Source organism: Chinchilla lanigera, unplaced genomic scaffold (genome assembly GCF_000276665.1).
Source record: "Chinchilla lanigera isolate Chin_1 unplaced genomic scaffold, ChiLan1.0 scaffold00003, whole genome shotgun sequence".
NCBI classification, from domain to species: Eukaryota; Metazoa; Chordata; class Mammalia; order Rodentia; family Chinchillidae; genus Chinchilla; species Chinchilla lanigera.
The window spans coordinates 30,211,649-30,236,661 of record NW_004955404.1 but is presented as its reverse complement, the minus strand read 5'-3'; the positions used below and the strand labels follow the sequence as shown (position 1 = coordinate 30,236,661).

At 35.2% G+C, this 25,013-nt stretch overlaps 2 protein-coding genes across 2 annotated transcripts; one reads left to right on the top strand and one right to left on the bottom strand.

Moving 5' to 3' along the window:
* Positions 1–984: 984 nt before the first annotated feature.
* On the top strand, positions 985–7,030 carry Cln5 (ceroid-lipofuscinosis, neuronal 5; the record flags this gene model as incomplete). The annotated part of the gene is given in 3 exon segments (XM_005374163.2): positions 985–1,150; positions 1,757–1,982; positions 3,090–7,030. Coding segments are annotated over 3 exon segments (904 nt in total), but the record flags the coding sequence as incomplete, so codon positions are not given.
* Positions 6,864–21,522, bottom strand: Fbxl3 (F-box and leucine-rich repeat protein 3; the record flags this gene model as incomplete). Its single annotated transcript, XM_005374164.2, is given in 4 exon segments — positions 6,864–9,412; positions 15,861–16,032; positions 18,213–18,335; positions 21,177–21,522. Coding segments are annotated over 4 exon segments (1,284 nt in total). The 3' UTR covers positions 6,864–8,768.
* Positions 21,523–25,013: the final 3,491 nt, after the last annotated feature.

The window sequence follows — 25,013 nt, the reverse complement described above, 5'->3', positions numbered from 1 at the left end:
ACAAAATACATCTGACTAGAACCATGGAAATCTTAGGAACATTCTTAGAGGACACAGCTGCTTCTATTGTATTCTTCTTTTTCTCCCAGTTCCAAGGATAGAAGGTGACCAGTAGGTGCCGGTTGAGCAGAATCTGGCCACCGCCACCATCCTTATCCAATGGCTCTGGCCTTCTCTGGTCTTCTCTTCTTGTCTGCATTATTGCAGTCACTTCCTGACTGATCTCTCAGCCTTACCTTGGCGCCTTCCTATCTCTTATTTTGCAAGATAAGGCTTACTTTACAGCATATTCAGTCCCATCAGATCTGCTGCTTTAAATCTTTCAAACTTGCTCAAGGGCTTAGCCCTGCCCAGCCCTAGCATCCTAGGGGTACCCTCACCTCTTCTTCCCTAGGGTTTGTGATGTCAGCCCCTGGCTACCTCTGCCCTCTCCTAGCTCACTGGAGACCCTCAGCTGTGCGTACTTGTCTTACAATACTTAATGTTTTCTGCCCTAACCTTCTGTACAGATACTCCATAGCTAAGCCAATTTTTATCTTCTTTGCCCTTAAACCCACCTGTTCCCCATTAGGGAGAACTGATTTCTCTCATCTTTGTGCCATTTCCTTAGTTTACCACTTAACCTAGTGCACACCTCGGGGCTTGTTTAATGTCTTCCCAGCTCCCAGCATTGTCATTCTTGTTTCTCTCCTTCCAATCCAACCCTACATGTACTAGATTCTCAATAAATACTGGTTGAATAAATGTAAGTTAATGCTTAAGTAAATGTAAAATATATTTCCATTTTATTGTTTGCTATTAAAGGTATCATTGAAAGTTTGTTCACAGGATAAGTAAAATGTATGTTTGTATTTGGTCACTATGGTCTAAGCGTTGCATGTTTTCCCTAAAAATGTTATGATAAAATGAAAATCTGGATTCTACAGTGTATGTGAACTAAATTCCTCTTAAAATCTAAGCTGATGGCTTCTCTTTCTTCATTAGACGCTTTTCCTTCCGTCCAGAACCAGATCCTTATTGTCAAGCTGAGTACACTTTCTGTCCCACTGGCTCGCCGATCCCAGTTATGAAGAATGATGATGTCATTGAAGTCTTTCGACTACAAGCTCCAGTATGGGAATTTAAATACGGGGACCTGCTGGGACATTTTGTAAGGATGTATCTTAATCTTGTAACTTTGAGCAATGAAATGATTTAGTTATTGACTTGATCAAATTTATTGATTTACCCCTAGAAAATTAAACATAAGTCATCAAAAATGTTATGGTTAGATTTTGTAATCCTGACAGTTAACATGCGTTCACTTGAATGCTTTTTAGTGTTACGAATCTTAACCTACCTGCTACTGTACCTGGTTCTTGAACAGTGAGCAGGGAGGACATGGTAAGAAGGCGGGCAGGAAACATTTCTTGATTTCACTTTTGTAGGTTAGATGAGGTGTGTTGAGTTTCTTCCCAGACCTTTAGCATGTAGGCTTCTTGGACTGATGTCACAGGTTAAGAAAATGACATGTGTGTTCTCATAGCCCATATCCCCCCCATCTAAGATGGTAAGAGGCCAAAAGCAGAGTGGATGAGGGCCTGGAGTTTGAGAGACCACAGAGGGACACAAGAATAGTGACACAGAAGAGAAAGAGTTGCATAGTTGTTGTTCACGATAGATACACATTTGTAGTATACCACATTTACTTCCATCAGGTTATCTGAACCCGTGATTACTTCCCAGATGCCTTCATTTCTTTATTATCTTTACACAGAAAATTATGCATGATGCCATTGGATTCAGGAATACCTTAACTGGCAAGAACTACACAATGGAATGGTATGAACTTTTCCAACTTGGCAACTGTACGTTTCCCCATCTCAGACCTGAAATGAACGCCCCTTTCTGGTGTAATCAAGGAGCTGCTTGCTTTTTTGAAGGAATTGATGATGCCCACTGGAAGGAAAATGGGACATTAGTTCTAGTAGCAACCATATCAGGTAAGTTTCAAAAATATGCCAGTATTAATGACTGTATCACTATGCAAATGAAGACTGCATGTGAATGACACGCTGTTCTGGAACCAGTACACTGTGACCCAAACAAGTACTCATTTATAACTTTGTAGGTATATAGCTTCTCTCCTGCTCTATTCTATAGGGAAAAAAATGTTTGGTAAAATTAAACTGTACTTTCTAAATACAGTGGTACATCAGTGCCTTCTTTCCATGATTCCGGTGGTAAACTGAGTTGGATGAGAACCAAATCAGATTTCCCTATAACATCAATATTGAACCTATCCATTGACTTTGATATGGTTCTTGTCCATTTCAGTTTTAACACCAGAATCATGGAAAGAATTAAGTCATGAAGCGAGGTACCACTGTAAAACAGGAAAGGGAATCCCTAAAGTGCCTGATTAAAGGCCCTATTAACTGTAGCTAGAATTTATGTATCTAAATTATGTCTAAGTCATCTAATTTTATGTCTCTAGCTGTATCTAAAAATTTTTTTCATGTTGAAAATATTCCTTACGCAGACTTAGAGCAGGCCAGGCTCTGCTGTACAGGTGTCACAACATTTATCACAACAGCTATTTTCCCCTTGTACATATGAAGAGAAGTTAAAGTGTTACAACTAAGTAACCCTGGCAGCTAAACCCAATAGGCATTCTTTTAACTGCTTCTGGGTCACTCATTGCTGGTTGCATACCATGCTTTGTAAAAGTACAACTTTTGTCCTCTTTTTCTGACATTCTTTGTCCATTCACCTTTTGCTCTTCTACATTCCTTCCTTGCTTTTTTTCTGACTTGGAATCCAAAATTTGAATCGTATAAAGAGCTGCTGCATTTGTATATTCTCCCTTTTCACAACAGTTTAAGTGATGATAGGCTCAGTAGGAGTTTTCTTCATATACCTATTATATCTAGTGTTTATAATTCAGCAGTGCCTTAAAGAATACAATAAAAACTGGCAGATCTTGGGTTACTGTCATGAGATTTGGAAATCCAAAACAAATCTCTTATTCATATGCATCAGTAGTCTTCATCAGGTAAGAATATTTTGCTTAAAACTAACATTAGTTTGATGTTTTGTTTTTAAACTAGGAGACACGTTTAACAAAATGGCAAAGTGGGTGAAACAGGACAATGAAACAGGAATTTATTATGAGACATGGACTGTCCAAGCCAGCCCAGGAAAAGGGGCGGAGACCTGGTTTGAATCCTTTGACTGTTCAAAGTTTGTGTTACGGACATATGAGAAATTAGCTGAACTTGGAGCAGAGTTCAACAAGATAGAAACCAAGTATACAAGGATAGTTCTTTACAGTGGAGAACCTACTTATTTGGGAAATGAAACATTTATTTTTGGGCCAACGGGAAATAAGACTCTTGCTTTAGCCATAAAAAGATTTTACTACCCTTTCAAACCACACTTGTCAACTAAAGAATTTCTGTTGAGTCTCTTGCAAATTTTTGATTCAGTGATTATGCACAGACAGTTCTATTTGTTTTATAATTTTGAGTATTGGTTTTTACCTATGAAGTTCCCTTTTGTTAAAATAACATATGAAGAAATCCCTTTACCTAACAGACACAAAACATTCACTGAATTATAAAACCTTAATTCTACTTACTGTTTTTTTTTCCTCTACCAGCATCTGCTTTTTAGGGGGTGATTTTACATTTGTGGATTTCTTAGCCTTTCTTCCTCAGGTAAAATGCACATTGGTAGAACTGTTATTTATTAATATCTCAAGAGTATTATTGGAAAGAAGCTGAAATTCTGTTATATTGGCTAAAATGAACATGTTAAGTGATCTTGATTTCAATTCCCAAGCCTGTTAATATGAAGAACGACAGTTCATGTGCAGTATTTATGTTTCATTGATTCCAATAGTGACATTTTCATGGTAGAAGCTATTTTTTTCTAACATGGTAGTTACACCTTTTCATGCAAGCGCTTTTTGTTAGCTTAGACTTCAATGCTTTTGTAACTTCTGAAAGCAGGACTAAATACTCTGATTGTGTTCTATTCATTTAACTTGAAAGACTTGTTTGGGCAACGTAGCTAGATTTTGCTCCCATATGTGATAAAGTGTTAAGAGCAAAATTTCTGTCATGTAGTTTATAACTGGTTTTATGATTTAAGCAATTTAACATTGTTTTCTGATCTCTAAAATGGACTTGTCAGGACTGTCATAAAGATTGATGTTACGTGTATTTGGCATAGTGAGGTCACAATGGTGGCTATAATGATTAATCAGAGTGTCATCTTTGATCTTAACTAATGTAGGTTACATGCCAGCTGTCCTAGATTTTGTAATCACCTAGACTTTGAGCTGATAGTGAAGTACTTCAGTTCTTCAACCATGTGGGGCACGGAATTATCTAGCTGCAGATACGTCTGGGTGGACAGGTACCTCTAACTCCTTCCATTTTCTGTGGTACTCCCTTCTCCCAGTGCAGTGCAAGAGTGCACTTTGTTTGCAGAAACGAGATTTCTAAGTCACTGTTTATGTTAGAGGCACCAAACAAGCTTTCAAGATCTTTTAAGTATATTGTGATCAACTGAATGCATTTTTTTCTATTCATGAAAAATACACCAGTAAGATAGAGATCAGAGGAAACAATCTGTTTCATATGTAAATGGACCAATTATGTTCTTGTTTCAGCTAACATTGGAGTGTTTCCTGAGAGGTTAGTACATTATTGAGCTCTCATAGAAGCCTAATCATATTATTTACCTCATCCAAATGAGTAAATTGGGGTCTATAAAGGTTAAGTGACCTTTTCCATGGTTACCTATTAGTAAGCCAGATATTAAATTCAGGTTCTGCTGATGAAATTAGATACTGAAGTTTTTCAGTATTATTGAAATGTGCAGTCCCTGGACCGGTGCCTGGCTACCAAATGTTACTGGTCTGTGAAGTAAGTGAAGCTACCAGAGGAAACATTTAGAAACTTTTAAAGCACCATTGTTTCTGTTGAATCAACAGAAAAAAACCTCTGAGAGCTTGTATTTTGTATGTCCTTGTTATTTGTCTAGACATTATTTATTGTTTAACTGTGGGCCTGAGTCTGCAAATAAAAACTCCAGTCACCACAGCTTGAGTAGCACTGTACTGTTCTGCCTAGTCTTCCTCAAAAGCACAGGTGGAATTTTCTTCCACTGCCTGCCACTTCCACAGCCCCCTACAGTGCCTAAACCATTCCCAATTAGGGTTGCCTATTTAACCTGTTTTAGGAGTGTCACAAGAAACTGCATTATCACCATCTAGTGGCTAAACTCAGGCAATACCAGTTCTACCAGATTCTTGAAACTGCACTGGCAAGTTATTTTGGATTTCCAGATCTGCACTCATGATAAGCAAATATTCAGGTAGCAAGTTTGTGTCAATTGCAAATCTCAGAACTTGGTTCCACAGCAAAAATAAAGCCATTTGTACATGGAACTTGAGTTTTAAAGCAGGATTCTGTTATAAAAACACTGAAGATTTTTCATTTGTTCCTAAGAATATAAACAAATTGAAAATATTGTCAAAAAACTATATAGATTCAGATGGTAACAGCAGAGAAGGCATAGTATTCACAAAAATATTTAATGTTTTAGAATTTATGAAACTGGTCAAGTGTATTTACAATAAACTTTCAAGCAGTGATGATTCAAGATGGTAGTTGGAAAACCAAAACAAGCCTGGGCAGAAATCTGCCAATTAAATTTTGCTACTCTTTGAGCTACTGTATAACTTACATGTGATTTCTATTATATTGCTGAAATTATAAATATATAAAATTTCTTCTAAGAGAAAATTTTGATTATGACACAGAGTAAATACATCCTAATTAATGTGGCTCAATATCAGGTAAATTTACCTATAAAATGTTATCTAAATATTGCAGATAGAAAAAAACAGTCAAAAGGTCAAAATAAGTGTTTGGAACCCTCAATCAGTACTGGCTCTGTGTTAAAATTCAGAAATAAAGTTACAAATATTAGCAAACTTTTATTCAGCTTTATAGTCTGCTCCATTAGCACTTAGTGAATAATAAATTCTTGGCATGCTGTACAGAAAATAATGTTCTAAAACCTCCCATATTTTCCCGTTCAAAGGGGAAAGTAAGTGGAAATTTTTGTTTCTACCATCTTCCTTACATTTACCCTTTATCATCAAGCAGTCTTGTACCCTTCAAATTTATCTTTTCTAAATTTTCTCTCTCCTATTTAAGAATATGTGCTTTTTTTGGACTGGATATTCTAAGGATAAGCTCTTCATTCACTCTCAGAGTATACAATTTTGTGTACTTTTAAAGAAAGTTAGGCACCAGCACATAGGTGGGACTTGCCTGAATGCTTAGTAACATTAAAATTAGCCCTACAGATAAACTGGGGTTTTTAATAAATACGAAAAATTCTTTTTAGACTGCAGTAATTTTCAGTCATGCCTGCGTTTTATTTTATGAGTGTTAAAGTAGCCTAAATCACCCACATAAATTGTAGATATTTTCTGAAACACGTTGCCAGGATATGAAAATTTCTGTAATTTAAAGAGGTTAGCTGTATTTAAGGATTGTGACTGAGTACTGTATTTCCAAAGTGCCAAAAAAAACCTATTATAAGTTAACTTTTCTGTTTTCAAATTTTAAAAAATTAGTAAATTTATATTTTATATAAATTTCATAGGCATCAGAGCAGAATTCAAGAATAGACTCCAAATGCCTAACCCTGTATCTTTCAAAAAAGCACCTACCATAAACAGTATTTAATATTAAATATTTTACATCAAATAAGGCTTTGAAACTAAAACCCTAAGTGTGTAAATTTAAGTAGTAGTATTTAAGTCAAATATGTATGTGTGGGAAAAAATTTTAATACAACAGTATTAGTAACTATCTTTATTCTCAAGTTGATAAAAGCATTTAACATGTATTTTACAGTATAAACAAATTAAGTGCTATGCATTTTGCTTATAAAGTGACAAAGTATTTCAAGCATTATATAATTTGTACAAAAAGTAAATTTTCAAATAAAGCTTTGGTTAGTAGAACTGATCATGTACTGTCCAATCCATTTTCCAAAATTAAGAAAAAAAATTCACTAACATGGTATTTCTTATACATCCCAAGCTTTTTACTACTGTATTTAGTTAGAGGGGAAATATTACATAATTGCCTTTAGTTTTCAAGTTTGGATGAGCCTTTATTCTCAATTATAGGTGGCTAAAGGGTTGAATACTATCACTTCTGAAAAACATGTATTACATAAAAAAATGACTTTTTATTTTATTTTTTTAGGAAGGTCATTTTAGACTTTGCTCCCATAACTACCAAGGTGCTTCCTAAAAGTTACACTACTGATGAGAGCCATGTCAAGCATTAATGTGTTCCATTAGGGGTAAATCTCTTCTAATGTTTCTTAGGAAGGTAGTATCTACTAGCACTAGTGCCCAGACTCATCAAAGTTTATATAGTATCTGAAAAACAAAAAAAATCCCAATTAAATATAGCCCAAAACTTATACTTTTTACAGGTTCTGTAATGCATGGCTTTACCTTTATATGAAAGTAATATAAAATGCTACTTAAATAATATAAAATAATCAGTTTAACCAAATTAACAATCACAAAACTACAGATATTTTTCTATTAAAACTTTCCAGTTCATACAGCAATATTTACTCAAAAACATGATTATGAACTTAAATATCACCTTTTAAATTTACTGTTTATGCTTAACTGTACACTGGTGCTCCTTTTTTTGATTTAAAATTCTCCCTTTTTATGATTTAAATACATAACTATAACTCAAAAATGGAAAAATGAGCCTTCACTAAAATTTACTGGAGACAAATATTCTTTTATGGAAACAATTTATAAACATTTTAAAGTTCTATCTTTATAATTATTTCAATTTGGCTTTTAAAAAGTAAATAAGCTTTTCATTTCAATTATTGAATAATACTTAAAAACTAGTTTAAACAAAGATAAAACCAAGGAGAACTGGTAAGGCATTCCTCACTTTACTAACAATGCCTCAAAAAGTGCCACACACACAGTAACATATCACAAAAAAACTTACACAGTTTAGCAGATTACAGATGAAATCTAAAAATTTATACAAAGCTAACTGCTTCCCTTCTATGCCACTTATTTTAATTTGATCTTTGCTCTACGTATTGTCCTTCTGCAATCACTGTGTGACATTTATTATCAGTTTTCTAAGTGTTCCAATTATATATATCCCTTGTTTTAAACAGGTTTATAACATTTGAGAACATTCAACCAATTTTTTTTCATTAGATATGATACTGTATATCCTACATTTTTCTCACAAAATGCTCACTTTTCTGAGCTATATTAAACACCTTATAACAGGTGTATAACTGAAGACCCTAAAAATATCAAGTTTACATTTTTAAAAAAATGCATAGAGAACATAACATTTCAAGAAACCTATTAGCATTCACTTTGCTGGCTATTATATAGGTTTTTGTTTCCATCAGACTATGAACTGTTTAGTCTCCATAACTTGTTATTACTTTCAAATCACTTTTTTCTATTATTTTTCAGAGATTTGACTGCTATTAAGCTAAACAAACAAATGGAGTTTTCTGACCAAGACTGATTCGTAGGTCTGCCAATAAACAATCCTTACTCACTGGAGAGAGCAAATTTTGGTGCAACAAAATAGTAGAATTATATCAGAACTACAGCAAATAAACTTTTATTACAATATCTTTGCTTAAAGTTAAGGTACTATTCAACATGCCCTACATTAACATGGTCCTTACCAAGTGGGCATCATGTCTGGAAACCACACCCTACCAAGATGCTTAGACACTTCCCAATGAATCTGCTCCAAACTATACTTTTGGTCGGGAATTAGTACTTCTTCCATAATGGATAACTGAGACAAACGGCCACCGCACATCTTCACAAACTCAACAAAGGCACTACATGAGACTTCGCATTCCCCTAGTCCAATAGCTGACAAATTTTTACAACGTTCTGCAATGCGAATTAACTCTTCATCAAGTGGCCGTAATCCATTAGCGCATACTACTAGTTCTACTAGTCTAGGGCATGTCATTCCCACACGGCCAAGCACATCTTTGCTTACTGATCTCCCAAAGTAAAGATGAGTGGCAGGTATTTCATAACGAAAGAATGGGTCGAATTCCTCTTCATATAAAAAAAAATACATAACTAAGTTCACTTTGGGTGAATGTTTGATGAAAGCATCCCAGCTGCTCTTCTGTATGGTATGGAAGTGTGTCTGTCCAGGATTCTCACTGACTACATCAATACGCAAATGTTCTAATCGAACATGTTTTTCAGAAGACAGAGCAAGTAGCAATTCATCACTTAATAAATGGTAGTTCAGAGCCAGTTCTCGTAAGCCATGACACTGATCAGCCACACATAGGATACCTTAAGAAAAAAATACAGTAATTATTTGTAAGTTTTTATACAAGTTCATCTGTTCAAAAAATTTAATCAAGTGCATATATCACAAAAATAAATTTAAAACTTAGCTGTATATTTGAATTAGAAGATAACAAACATTTAAAAGCTATTACTATTTTTTAGAGATTTTTTTATTTTTATTTTTTTTTTATTTTTTATTTTTTGGTTTTTCTCCAGTACCGGGAACCGAACTCACAACCTTGCGCTTGCCAGGCAGGCACTTTTGCCGCTGAGCTAAATCCCCAGCCCCGAGATTTTTTTATTTTAAAGTAGTTTAAAAAAGAACAATAGCAAAATACCAACATCACAGACAAAACAAAGCAAGAACATTAAAAATGAGGAATTAACAGTGGTTGTTATATTACATATTGTTATCATTAACTAAGTTGCTCAGATTACCAGATGTAAGAATGGAAGATTGTTCAAACCATTAAAGAGAATAAAAAAATTATTAAAACATTAGAGATGGTACAGTGTTTCACTAGACAAGATGGTAAGAATTCACCAGTGGCTATTCTAGTGCATATTGTTGTCTTCAAATCAGTTGCTCAGATTACCTGATATAAGCATGCAAAATTGGTCAAAATATAAAAAATTCTAAGCATTAACTGTTCCTTTCAGTAAACCACCAGACATCAGCAGTACAGTTATCCTAGCTATCCTTCTATATACATATATACTTTGCCTGCCTTCTTTCAAAAAGCTATTAACTATTTCTGTCTATAAGAAAATGAAAGTAATTCTGAATCCTAATGAAGCTCATTTTTATCAACTCAAGATAAATGTATTAATAACGATGTCCTTTTAAAAAAATCTACCATGACTAAGATTTCTCCTAGTAGTGCATATGTAGTGCCATATTTTAAGAAAAATACTCCTAACACTAAATATACATTTAAAAAATTACCACTGCAGAAACCAAATCATACTTTTTTAAAATTCAAAACTTAATTATAATACAAAGAAATAGGACAAACTATAACCACATAAACTATGATTTATGTAACAAAATAATTACAAAATTTAAAAAATCCAACAAATCAATAGTGTTTAACTCCTAATAGTGTATCTAATTCCTAAGGGAAAAAAATACCAAGTAGCTAAATGAGTCAAGTATAACCACCCAATTCACATGAATAGAAACACACATTATGACCCTTGAAGCTCTAACACATCCAGGAAGTAGCTCTTTAAATAGTTTCCTAAATTCAGGGAACCATACTTTTCCCAAAGCTATTACCCCAGAAATAGATGACTTTACCAAAGATCAATAATGTATTTGATCTCCAAAGTGGCTTAGTGTTAAGAATTCTGCCCCAGAGTAAGGACTTTATACTACCTGATAACCCACTCAATCCATTTCTTTCATATGTTTAGAAACAGGGATAACTACAACAAAAAATACACATTTTCATCTATTTACTTTAGAAGTACTGTATAATATAGAGGTACTCATATGTTATCCCACTACCACTCAAAAAAAAAAACTAGATACTATTTTTGTTTTGAAGTTGAGGCACCTAGCTAAGGACAGCAAAGCTGGAACACAAACAGGCCAAGTGACTCTTAAGTTTATGCACCTAAGAAGTGACAAGACAACTTCACAGTAGTGGAAGATAGGCAATCAGAAGAGATGCACTGAATCAACAGAATGAGTGTCAGAAGAGGAAGTAATGGACCTCTATGCTTCACTATTCAGCTACTGCAAGTTTTTGTTTTCCCAAGGAATGAGTAATCCCCCCACCCTCTCTATATATATCCATCCTTTGATCACTCAAGGTAACCTGGGCACATCTCTTGCTGTTTGTAATATCAAAATGCTCGATATAAAGTGAAAGTAAACATGGAAAATTGCAAAGCTGCAAATAAAACTTTGTGATGCTACTTAGTAACTATTAAAGCTATTTGGCAGGCATTAATTCTTAAGCCCCACCCCGTCCCACATGCTAATCTATGAATGTATCATGTCTATCATTATGTAATATGGTACAGCTGGCCTTATAAAATTCAGAGATTATTTGGGTAGCCCTAATCATTTAGTTCCTTTAAGAGTTTACTCCTTGCAGAAAAGTCAGAGATGCAAAAGAGATACAAAGCACAAAGGGAATGTCAACATGTTACTGCTGGCTTTAAGATAGGCAGGCAGCCTCTAAGAGGAGAGAAACTCCTCATACAGCCTCTTGTGAACAGCCAGTAAGAAAGTAAGTTGTCAGGCCTACAACCTCAAAGAAATAAATTCAGCCAACAATTTAAATGAGTATGGAAGTAAATTTTTAGCGCCTCCATATAAAAGCCTAACCTGCCTAACACTTTGATGTTAGCCCTTTAAGACCCTAAGCAAAGAAGCCAATAAACAATATTAGTATAAACTATTACATTTATACTGCTATGCTATATGTAACAGCATAGTGACAACGATAAAACTGATACACTATTACAACTCAATAATAAAATGACAATTCAATTTAAAAATACGCAAAGAATCTAAATGGACATTATCTCTAAAGAAAACATAAAAATGGCCAATAAACACAAAAAGATACTCAACAGTTATTAAAAAATGCAAATCAAAACCACAATGAGATACCTGTTTATACCAAGTAGGATGGCTATTAAAAGAAAAGTTAGAATATGAAAAAGGAATGTTAAAACAGTATAGCTGCTTTGGAAAACAATCTGGTAGTTTCTCAAAGGAGTAAACAGTTACTATATGATCCAGCAATTCCATTACTAGACACATATCCAGGACAAATTAAACATGTCCACACTATTCAGAAATAAGATTACTCAGCAATAAAAAGAAATGAAGTTCTACTTCATGATACGGCATATGAAGCCTTAAAAACATGCTAAGTGAAAGAAACCAGACACAAAAGGCCATATATGATTCCATTTATATAGTACACAGAATAGACACATCTACAGAGACAGAAAATAAATTGGGACTAGCTGCAAAGGAGGTTTTAGGGCTTAACAGCGAAGTATGTGGCTTCTTCCCAGAATAATACACTCTAAAGTTCCATGACAGTAATGCATTCATTTGTCAATATACTAAAAGCCAATAAATCATGTGCTTCAAATGATGACTGCACAGTATGTGAATTACATTTCAATAAAACTTATGAGGCAGGTATATTATTGGTAATATAAATTCATACAACTGACTTGGGAGGGAAAACCCAGCAAAAACCATAAAAAATATTTGGATGCTTTGACCTACCATCTCCATTTCTTAAGAATTTTTCATAAGGAAGAAATTCATAGAAGCAAACTGCTATGTGCCAAAATAACTGATTATTTTTTTGAAACACAGCAAAAAAGTAGAAACAAGTATCCCAAGCTTAAAAAACCATGAGGAAGTATTTATCAAAAAGGGGGAATACTAAATAAATGTTCATTAGTTCATCTGATATTAATGAGTGGTTTAGTACTAGTGCTAAAAGGATAAAGCTGCAATAGGAACTAGTCATCCTTATCCTAATAGGAAGTAGCAAATAATTTAACAACAATGTGCTTTGCAAACTCATTACAAGGGAATCAAGGAAGACAGCCCAGAACAAACATAAAGAGATCCCCAAAATTAGAATGAAGATAAGACATATGGAGTGGAAAAGGAAGAAAATAGTATTTTCCTGTGTGGACACTCAGACATGGAAATGAATACAAGCATTTCAAGAAATGAAAGAACTCAAAAGACAGTATCCAAGTAAGAGATTATCAAAAGAAGAAGCCCAAATAGATAGGCAAGGGCCAAATCATACCAGACCTTGGAAGTCTAGGTATATAGAAAGTACAGTGACAAGTTCTGAAGCAAAGTGGAGACAAAAATAAAATTTAGAAAGTTTTAGGTTACTCTGGCCGTAGCAGAGAGATCAAATTATGTAAGAACAAGGCTGCAAATGAAGAAATCAGTTAATCAGTTAAGAGGGTACAAAGATGACAGGGATCTGGTCTGCAGCAGTTACTTAGAGTGGGGATGCAAGAGATTCAAAGCATATTTTGGTGAGAGCTGGCAGACCTCAGTGACTGGAGGCATATGGAGAATATGGAGAGAAGCAATCAAGGGTATCATGTTCCCAACAGCTAGATGAACAGTACATTTCCTGAGACAACCTTAAAGGAAGAACAAGATTTAGAAAGGAAGACAGAAAAGTTCTTTAGTTGGAAGCATCAGTGAGACATTCTAGCACACTGAGCCTAGGGTGTCTAACACATAGTTGTAGAATTCCAATTAGAAGGTAGTAACATACAGGAATACAAGTCAAATCACAGATGAGGATGACACTGGATTTTATAGAGTAACAAACAAGTAGCCAGTAGAGAGAGAACAAAGGGAAACACCAAAATTTAAGAAATGAAAACAAAACCAACAAAGGAAACAGCAGGCACAGAAAGAGAAGCAGAAATATCAGAATAATACCAAAAAAGCCAACAGTCATTAGTATCAAATGGTACCTAGAAGTCCAGTTGTAACAACTATATGAAAATAGAAAGAAGTCTGATAAACTGTTCAATAAAAGCAGAAATAGAAAATAGCCCACAGTTTCAATTTAGAGGAAGAAACTGTCTAAATCTGCACAGTATAGATAGAATATGTACAAATAATGTTATATTTTAGAACAATGTTAAAATCTTCTGTGATTATGCACTTCCATTAAGAAATATTACAAAACTATTACATTTCCTTTTCTCATTGAGCAACTGGTCCAGTAGCCATCAGATGGGAATACACACACTTACAGAATCAGAACTGATACACATATTTAATAAAATAAGTGAACATGGATATCAGAATAAAGGGAATAATGAGCTTACAGTTTTTTTTTTTTTTTTTGGTTTTTCTCCGGTATCAGGAACCGAACTCACGACCTTGTGCTTGCCAGGCAGGCGCTTTTGCCACTAAGCTAAATCCCCAGCCCCCGAGCTTACAGTTCTCATGGAAACCAGAGACCCAAAGACTCTCCCTCTCTCATACAGTATGTAAACGATATTATGTTTAGAGTGCTATGAAAACAGCCAGGTATGAGGGTGGTTAGAACAGATTAACAGCTGAGCTGAATTTTGAAGGCTGGACTGGAGTTAGCTAGATGAAGTTAAAAGTACTCCACAGAATACAGTGTACTAACCACACACAAAGCTAAAAACTACAGTTCCCCAGGGTTCAAGTAAAAGGTGTACCCAAGTGAGTAGAAAACAAGATTAAAGAGACGGGTGGAAGTGAAGACAAAGGACCTTGTTCTCTATGAAGCTATAAAGTATGACCTTAATCTCATAGCACATCTATATAGTAGATAGTAAAATATTCCTTTTTTTTTGGTTTTTGGTTTTTTTTCTGGGACCGGGAATCGAACTCACGTTGCACTTGCCAAGCAGGCGCTGTGCCACTGAGCTAAATCCCCAGCCATAGATAATAAAATGTGATCAACATCGCATAGGAGGTAAGTGCTAAAGCAAAATATTTTCCTTAATGTGTATTTTACAATACCTTCAATGATAAACTAGAAGTGGCATAGACAACTAGGAAAACATCATAACAAACCTAGCCATTCCCATCACTAAGACTCCTCATGTGAGAAGTTTGGGACTATAAGCAAGTAATCTCCATCCAAGAAGTCATTTCCTTGGGAAACTGAGTTTTAGTTACGGGAAAAAGGTAAAAAGGCTTACCAAATAACACAGCTACAGATAGAAGGGATGTCAACAGTGAGAGGAGTTAGGAAAGAAACAACAGAGAATAATATGAAAAACACATTTTTACTTTTTAATACAAACCGTCTGGAATTAATTCCAAAATGCACAATGTAGTAATGCTTAAATTCTACAGAAGAGAAGTGGCAAAGAGCTCTTATAAGGATACAGCTCCCCATGTGATGGCCTTGTAGTTCCAAAGTTCAACTTAAGCAAAGCATTAGCATATAACATATAACACAACCACTTAAGCACAACTCTTCTCCCTCTCTACACAGAATAAAAAGAAAAGCAATCATGTGACTGCTATGAATTAAAACCTACCGTCAGTTCAACTACAATTAGACAATATGCTATTTTACATCAAGACCCCTCAGGTGGACCTCAAGAGGACCTTCCCCTTTTTCAAAAAAAATTTTTCATTTTTTAACACATGCTGTACACATTTTATTACATAAGATTAAAAAATAAGCTCATCAGTGTAAAGGCTAGTAACACTACAAAATTTATACTATTGTATTATGACACTAAAAATATCTTTATGCAGAAGTAAGGAAGCAATCCTATTAGCCCACCTACCTACAAATGGTGTTAAAGGGTTATTACAACTATTAGTCATGGTTTTTCTGTAATGTGATAAACAAATCAATATAGTTTACTGTCAATACAGTCAGTATAGTTCACTGTGTGTATAGCAAAAAAAAAAAAAAAAAAATCAGCATACCTGCTGGAGAGACATGAGGACAGCTGCTCATTTTTAGCAACTTGAGAGTATCACTGTTGTTGGCCACAAGTACTTTGAGGGATGGATCATCTACTGGAGTATCATCTATCTTAAGCGAGGACAGGGATTTGGAGTTTACAAACACAACTGTCAGTGCAGAGATAAAGTGAGACTGAAAAACGAAAAGGTTAAGACATTGTTTTAAATTTTCAGAATAACTTAAGGGTTTCAGATAATACCAGATATGGTTCACTTGAATCCTAATGATGTATTTCAAAACTGTTAAAGGAATAGCACCACTATACCATTTCTGCATATGGTTGTTTTTTAAAAAAAGTTACTAGCTGCTGTCTTTGACTGCTTTTTTATCTAGGTGAACAATTATCAAGTATTCAGAGGTCTCTAAATCACAGTAACCAGCGGTAAGTAAAAAGAAGCCTGGAAACCAGGATGAGAATACCTTTCAGACACCTTCCTTCATCATATCAATTAACCTTACTCTTGTGTTTTGTACCACTGAACTGCACAGTAATGACTGATCGAAAATAGCAATAATGAGCTGGGTGTGGTGGGACAGATCTGTAATCTCAGCACTCAGGGAGGTTGCACAGAAGGATGTCATGAGTTCAAGGCCAGCCTAAACTACACAGCAAGACCCTGACTCAGGAAAAAAAAAAAAAAAAAAAAAGGAGCAGTAACTACTGGCACAATCATTAAAAATCAGTAATAATCAATTAAAAACCTATTAACACATTTGGAACATGACAGCTCATATAAAATATGACTCCAAAACAACCAAAATTATTCTTAAATTCAAAATTTAAAACTCTCTTAAACATGTTAAAATTTTCAGGGCTTTCTTTGATTTTAATGTATTTTGCCCCAAATGTACCAGTGAGTATCTTTCAATTTATCATATACATGTTAGGTATCTGATGGACACAGAATCTAATCAAAAGGGACCACTGTAGGTAAACAAGAATTAGAGTATATTCAAAGTATGTAACTTTGAATCAGAGTTGAAATAAGCTATAGTCAATGCACAAAGAATCTGGAAGGGTAAGGAAAGAAAGGCTAATACATGCCCCAACACAGTCCCCTACATAATCAACCTTAGCTTTATAAATTCTCTACAGCAAGACCAAAGGTTGAAGTCAAATTAACAGATACGAAATACAATTAAATCCTACCTCTTGGTCACATTCTGCAGTTTCTCCCTACTGTGATTAACTGGCTAATGATTTAAATTTTGACAAAATAACTTTACTTAAATGTCAACATCTTTCTCCTAATATTTTCACATCAAACTCAACTGTATATTGTGTAATCACACTTCTTTACTAATATGCATGTCTGTACCACTGACTTCTTTCCTACTGTCCTGCCTTAACTATGATCAAGTAACTTCTTCTATGGTCAAATACATTTCTTCTGTTACCTTTACTTTCCTTAGGATTTCTAAGATACAATAATACCTATTTCAATCTTTTCTACAAAACCCTTAAAAGGAAAAGGATAACAATGTAAGCATCCTAGGGCTATTTAATAAGAAGCAGTCATAGTTCTATCAGTGGTTCTCAAATTAGCACTAGATTTATGCACTGATAACTCCAAATAAGTCCAGAAACTGTTAAACATTCTCTTTAGTATGGTATATTTTATGTAAAGCATTCATGTGAGTATATGAATTTATTAGCTACACAGCTTGACAGAAAAAAATCAATCCATAACATTTCATTTCCCATATAAAGCTTGAGGTTGTACCATATCATATAACTCAACTAATATAACTTAGGCATCTTTATCAACTGCCTTATTTTTCTAACAAGAGAATATTGTGGTTGTGAAAGAGAATATTTCTATGTACAGAACCATGTTCAAACTTACATATAAATATGAGCAGTTAATGCTCACTAAAAAAGTTTTCTTTGCCTAAAATATATAAGATAATGCAAACTATATTGATACTAACTTTGCTCAAGAACACATCTTTACACTTGCCAGAATAATTCACGTAAGCAGGCCACACTGGCACTCTACATTTCTCATTCTAACCTCACCAATCTACTCTGTAAGCCCAAAGGGAGTACACAGCTGTTCTTTTTTCTGATGCCCCTCTCATTTTTACTTAAATTTCTTTTGCACTTCCACCTCTAAATTCATTTACTCTTTAAGCTTACCCATCAAGAAGCACTATGTGTTTTTAAACATTATTTTAAAAATATGGTTTCTCAACATTTCAAACAGTAACTTGTTTTCCATTATGTATGATTTTACTGTCAATACAGTAAGTGTTTATAGGCTTTCACTGGATTTCTCAATAATAACCAATAAAACAAAACCAGGAGATACCTTTGGTAAATCCATAAAGCTTGGCCGAGCAGTTGAAATAAGTCCAAGTGTTTTTAAAGAGCAATTCACGAGCTGTGATAATATATCACAAGCTGCTTCAGCTGATTCTTTGCTGCTGTCCACCTTAATAAAGAAAACACCTTTTATCCATGCAAATATTTATACTTCTCTGTGCATTTCTTAACTTTAAAAAAGTTATTAGTTTATTGCATTGTAAATGTAAAATACATTTACTCTCCCCTAGAACTTCAGCCTAATAAGTAAGTGCAATTGTTAAAACAGCCCTTATTACAAGTCCTCTATTTAGTGTTGGAAGCACTATTTATTTCAAACTGATTATAAACCAATGGAATAATACATTGTAGTCTTTGAAAAAGTTATATATTTGCAGATCAAATAACAGATGTGAGTACAGTATCTACAGTAAGGTATTTTAAGGCACCAGAAACTAATAACTACTTATTCAGAATGTTTAGATGAGCCACACCTGGAGCTCATTAATATTTTCAAAGGAATGATGTATATACAAGCAAAATAAGATCCCAGCACTCTGGGAGACTGAACCCAACCTAAGCAACTTAGCACGACATTGTCTCAAAATAAAAAATAAAGGGCTAGCGTGGTGTGAAGGCCCTAGGTTCAATCCCTAGTACTGTAAAAATAAATTAAGTAAATAAAGTAAAATAATAAAAAATAATGTAAAATAGTGTTTAATCAAGCATGAAAATCTGATCCAAGGGTAGCTGTTCTCATACATTCATCTGCCTAGACATTACATACATTTCTACGAAGGATAATAAGGCCAAAAGTAAAATAATCTTGAGAAAACACTCAAGGAGGGGTTTTTAAGTCATTTGTTCCCTAGGCTAAAAAGCTTCTTAAAACAGAATAGTTCAAAGTAATATCATTATTCTAATTTCCAGACTTATGTATATAACTTTATCCCAATACTCCTTAAAAGCTGGTATAAAATACACTAATTTATATTAAATCTAATACACTAATTTATATTGCAATTTATAATAGTACCCTTTGGTTAAGTTTCTTTACACCAGTGGCTCTCTAAGCATGGTTCCCCAACAACAGCATCAACATGACCTGAGAACTTGTTAAGATATGCAAATCCTTGTCCCCAACCCAGACCAGATGAATCAGAAACTCTGGGGATGGACTGGTGGATCGAGGCTGTTTCAAGCCCTCTGTGATCTCTTACACACCGACTTTGAGAAACACTGTTCTAGACTAGTAACTTTGATAACAAGCCAAGCCTACAGTCAGTGATGACTTAAAATATTCTGGAGAACTCGGAAGAGTTCTCTGATGTGCCTTTCTTCTAATGTGTAAATCAGAAATTACTTCCTCAGAGGAAAAAAACCCCGATACAAAATGTTAAGTGTATCACAAATGATTTTACAAGGGTTACACAAGTTAGATACACCTGAATTGTGTCACAGTTCTGTAGAAGAATAAAACTGACCCAACCAATCTAACTGTACTGAATTGATACTGAAGATCTATGAAATGAGTGTATTTACTCTTTAAAACATTTGTCATTAAAATACCCTTTGGCAGCTCAAAGATGACTAAAACCCAAGGAGAGGTCCTTCCCCTAGGGTAAGGGGAATGAAGAGTTGCTGGATTTTTCTTTCATTCTCCTACCATTCTGATACCCTTGCCCCTAGTTAAAGTTGTCATACAACATACCTGTATCTGTCATTATCTGTCATACAACAGATAACATACAAGATACCAATTAAATTTGAATTTCAAGTAAACAACCTTTCAATATTAAGTATATTCCAAGCATAGAACACATCTATACCAAAACTCATCCATTAATTATGTGAAATTCAAATTTAACTAGGCAGCCTACTTTTCTGCATTTTTTTCTAAGAAAAAGGCCACTGTCTACCCAACCATTCTTACTACCAAATCTCTCCTTCCTGGAAACCTACGGGAGAATAAGCAAGTGATCTCTACCTAAGAAGAAATGACATTCTTAGAAGGAAGATAAGTCTTAGTTTGGTTAAGAAGCTCTAGGTTTAGAAATATTATTCCTTTATCTAGGTTTAACTTGACTTGTTTAGCAACTGATACAATAAAGCAGGCATTTGTGCCCTGCCACTTTTCAACAATTACCAATTTTTTTGTTACAAAAATATCTTATGTTTAATGTTTTAGTAAGCATGCACATATTTCATCATTCATTTCCAACACAATATGACAAGCCTCAACATCACTCAACCCACTTTTTCTCTAAGTAATCTGAACATCTCAAAAACTACCTAACTTCAAAAAAAAAAAAAAAAAAAAAAAAAAAACTACCCTACTTCATTTATCTCATCATTACATGACTTTCAAAATGTTCCTTCCAGCAAAGAAAGGAAGCAAACAGTTCTCTATGGCATTCTTCTACTCATGCTTTTCTACTTTTCTCTGTAATATATCCCTCTCTAAAGCTTTTAACTAGTTTCTATGCCACCTTTGCATCTGAAGATCTCATATCAAAAAGCCAGAAAAATAAATAACACTCAGCCCCTATTAAATAGAAATTGCAGTTGTTTTGCTCAATAGTAATCAATCATAATCCCAATTTTTATTAATTTACTATATATTACTTCCTCCTTAAATTTGTTTGCAATAATTCACTGTTCATTTACAGCTTTGGTCAATGATTGATGCTTATTTAGTGGATGCTTTTGCTCTTTTAAGAAATTAGTAGTAACCATAATGGAGTCATTTATCTCCAACAAACATTACAATGATTTGTGATCTGATAGCATCTATGATATACTCAATTCTAAATCTTTTAACATGATTACAACCACCAGTGGTCCCAACCAGCAGAAACATGTTACACACTTTCCCTTAGCCAAATATTTTAAAGATGTGAGATGCACTGGTTAGGACACCAAAAGCCACTAAAAATACTTTGCTTCTAAAAAGAAGGGTTTGAAATATTACCTTGAAGCTGACATACTGTAGATGGTTTGAATGTCTTTTAATAATCTGTTTGATCAGCTCTGGATGTGTAGCTTTCAAATAAGATGTAGCTGGCTGATTCAGTTCAAATTCAAAACATCTCCACAAGTCAGGCATGTGAAATACCTGATTCCAGTTGCGGCAAACTTGCGAAGCATGAGCCCGGTCAAGAAGAGGCAAATATTTAAATACTTGGAGAATAATATCTTGAAGGAGATTACCCCAGTCACATGTCTGAGAATGCTCATTTGTAGTCCTCAGTTTCTTTGATTTGTCTGCAGTACCCTCTTCAGATGAATTATGGTCACTAGCTCTTCCTCGTTTCATCCTGTTTAGAAAAACACAACCCTTTTTTTTCATTCTGCTTACCTTTTAAATAGAAATAAACCCAAAATTCATTTTCTGTCACTGAGATGTGTATTTGTTAAATTTAAACCCAAACATGCACAGACTGGACCAATAATTCAAGAATACCAAAACAAAGTACAGTGAAAAATACCAATGGAATCTAACGGTTATAGTCTTCTAACTAAAATGGATATAAAAAGATCTACAGTGATACTTTCTAAAGGTGTTTTAAAAGTTATCTAAGGATATCTACTGTATTTGAAGAGTTTTATTTTTGTGCTACTGTTAACTGAATATGGGGATGCTCTATCACAGAGCTACACCTCCAGCCCCTTCCTACTTTTTATTTTGAGACAGGATCTGGCAAAGCTGCCCAGGTAGGGTTTGAACTTGATATTCCTGCCTCAGCCTCTGTCAGTGCTGGGATTACACGTGTACACCACCGAGTACAGCTTATATTTAGATCCTTAAATTGATTCCCCCAAAATCTCCAAAGGGGATGTGAATTAAACAACCAACAGATTTTCCTAAGTAGTCTGTGATATCTGCTATTGCTAGACAATTCCAACCTGTACTTAAAGTAAGCAAATCTCACCTGGGGATATAACCCAGTGGTAGACTGTTAGGCCCTAGGTTCCACCCTCAGCACTGCCAAAAGAGGAAGGGAAGGGAAGAGGATCTATCCAATTATTATAGTAACTGACAGTGGGTAATGAGATTACAGGTGCCTTTTCCCCCAATATGCATTTTCTTTCTACATTTTACACATTCCTTTTAATGTTAATTCACAACATTATGTATAATCAGATAAAGGAGGTTCGTTTTGTTAGGTGGGTAAAAGTACAATGGGTTCTAAATGAGCAGATACTCATTAGTACTCCTATTTATATTAGGGCCTGCAATACTTTTGTTTATAGAGAGCAGTTCCGGCAAAGTGGTGGTTTGGACCTAGACTTGGGGTCATTACCTTTCAAAACGTTGACTTGTGATGCCAACTTACTTATGGCAAATCAGCATGTAAGAATTTCTCATTCCTGTATGGGATAAAGGATATCCCTGAGCATGACTGAACAAAATTCGTCCCTGCAGACTTTCTCCACCCAGTAGCTAGCATAACTTGTGAGAGAATTGGAGGCCGGAGAATAAAAACAGATGGCAGTCTAGTGGCCTTCATGCCATGAGTATCAGTCCAGGAAGTCAGCCTATGTACACTAAAATGCCTATGCCTCAATGCTCCTACTTTTTAACTATGGAAATAAAGAAAAAAGTAAATGACGTATATCCTATTAAACAGTGGGAGAGAAACACAGAAGACTAAATGACAGGTGATAGTAAGAGGGTAAGTTTTTTGGAAGACTAAAACTCATCTATCAATTTAAAAGCAGACTTTAAAAAAAAGCATGTTCAGAGAAAAGGTAGCATAATCATTCTACAGTGTAATCTGTAACATAAAAAAAAACCCTCCTACAATACTGTCCAACTAGAGATTAACACTTTGTCACTATAACCCACTTTTCTGCTTTATCTTGAAAGCTAACTTTAATTTTATTACATATAACAGTTTGCTACCCAGTGTGTAATTTCTCTTTTGATTATATAGAACTACACAGTATTTTGAGATACAGAGATTCAAAAAGGAAGTTTTCATAATTTCTACATTTTATTATGGAATGCTGATTGCTGCTTTTTGGAGAGATCTTCTAAATCAGAACTACTAAACTTAAACATGGAATGCCTCCTTTTACTTTAATAAAGTACATATGGATAGGTAAAAATAAAATGTCATACTTATTCACAAAATAAAATGAGATAATGCTTTGCTGGTCATAATACTGATAATAGAAAGTTTCCTTTGTCTATCACAGTCCTGTTTTAAGTAAAGTTATTTCAATACCTTTCCAAATTTAGGGGGAAAAAAAAATTTTTTTTGAGATAGGGTCTGCTATGCAATTCAGTCTGACCTTGAAATCATTATGCAGCCCAGCCGGCCTCAGCAATCCTCCCGCCTCACTCGCCTGAGTGCTGGGATTACAGGCATGGGCTACCACGCCTGGCCATGGAGTTGGTATTTTAAATATTTTTAAAAGTATGTAATACTAAGATCAAGTATCTCGATTTAAATAAACAAGAGTGTATGACCACTGAGGTAAGTTTTTGGTACTCACTAGTTTATGAATAGCTGAACAAAAGCCTGTGAACTGTCACATATATTATGACATATAGTATAATCATATAGTATGTTAAGCAATAGAAATATGCCAAATGCCAATAAAAATGTCACTGTACTCTCATTCGTGAAAATAACAGTAATGAGTAGACACCTAATAAAAGTTTATCATTTTTTTCCAAGTTAGTCTCACTCACTCATGCCAAAACTCCCGATATTTTCAAGAGCACAGATTTAATTAAATCTATTTACACATGAAGCCCTGCTGTACGGACAATCAATTGAGAGCATCCACTCATCTACAAACAACTTACATCAAAGGATGTTTTACATCTCTTACTTTTAGTCAAAGTGAAAGCAATTCTTATATAGGAACAGGAGAACGAGGGCCAACCTGGACAGTAAGGGTCAATGAGACTTTCTTAAGCACCAAAACCAGGCAGAAGACTCTGGCAGTTCAATTTTCTGTAATGTTTCAGGGCCACAAATCATGCGACTTCAAGATTAAGTTTTTGGTGATATTATTAGCAAATGCCAAAAGCAAACTGATGAGGAAAAACTAGCTGAGCACCACAAGGGGTTCCTGCGCTCACCTGACATCTGTGCAAATTCTGAAAGGAACCGACCCGATTACTGCTGAAGAATACAACACTTAGTTGGGTTCCCCTCAACATCCTAGGCACTTACGTAATAACTTTAAAAGATCATCTACACCTAGCACTACACATACTGTTTTGGCATTATAATTCCTCTATGTCCTTTGTATGGGGTGCTTTAATACAAGAATTAACGCGCGTCCTTTGGCTGAAATACAAGACAACAGACTCAGAATGACGGGGAACAGTGTGGAGAAAACATCCCGGAGTCACATACAGTCAATAGGAGTGGATACCATTTTTATACACAGTTCAAGGACAATCGAAACCAACGTTTTCTATCAGAAAAAAAAATCTAAAAGACCTGGGTTATTGGATTGGACACCATTAACAACAACAAATTAATCTCTCTCCCGTCTTGGCTCGGGGACGCAGGTCAATCCCTGCCCGCGCCGCTTCCCGACCCCCGCCCGCAGCTCCTCCCCAGGCGGCTGCACCGGCCGAAAGCGGGCGCAAAGCTGCGCACCGCAAGTAGACCAAGTTTTCCACTCGGCTACGCGGCGGGGGCGTCTCCCGCCCGCGCCACCTCCGCGGGCCGGCTCCCCCCACACGCCCGGGAGCCCTGCCCTCGGCCGTTTGTTTTGATATCCCAGCGCCTCCCCGGACTCGGGCCGCCCACACCGCGCTGGCGCCGCCCGGGCGAGCTCC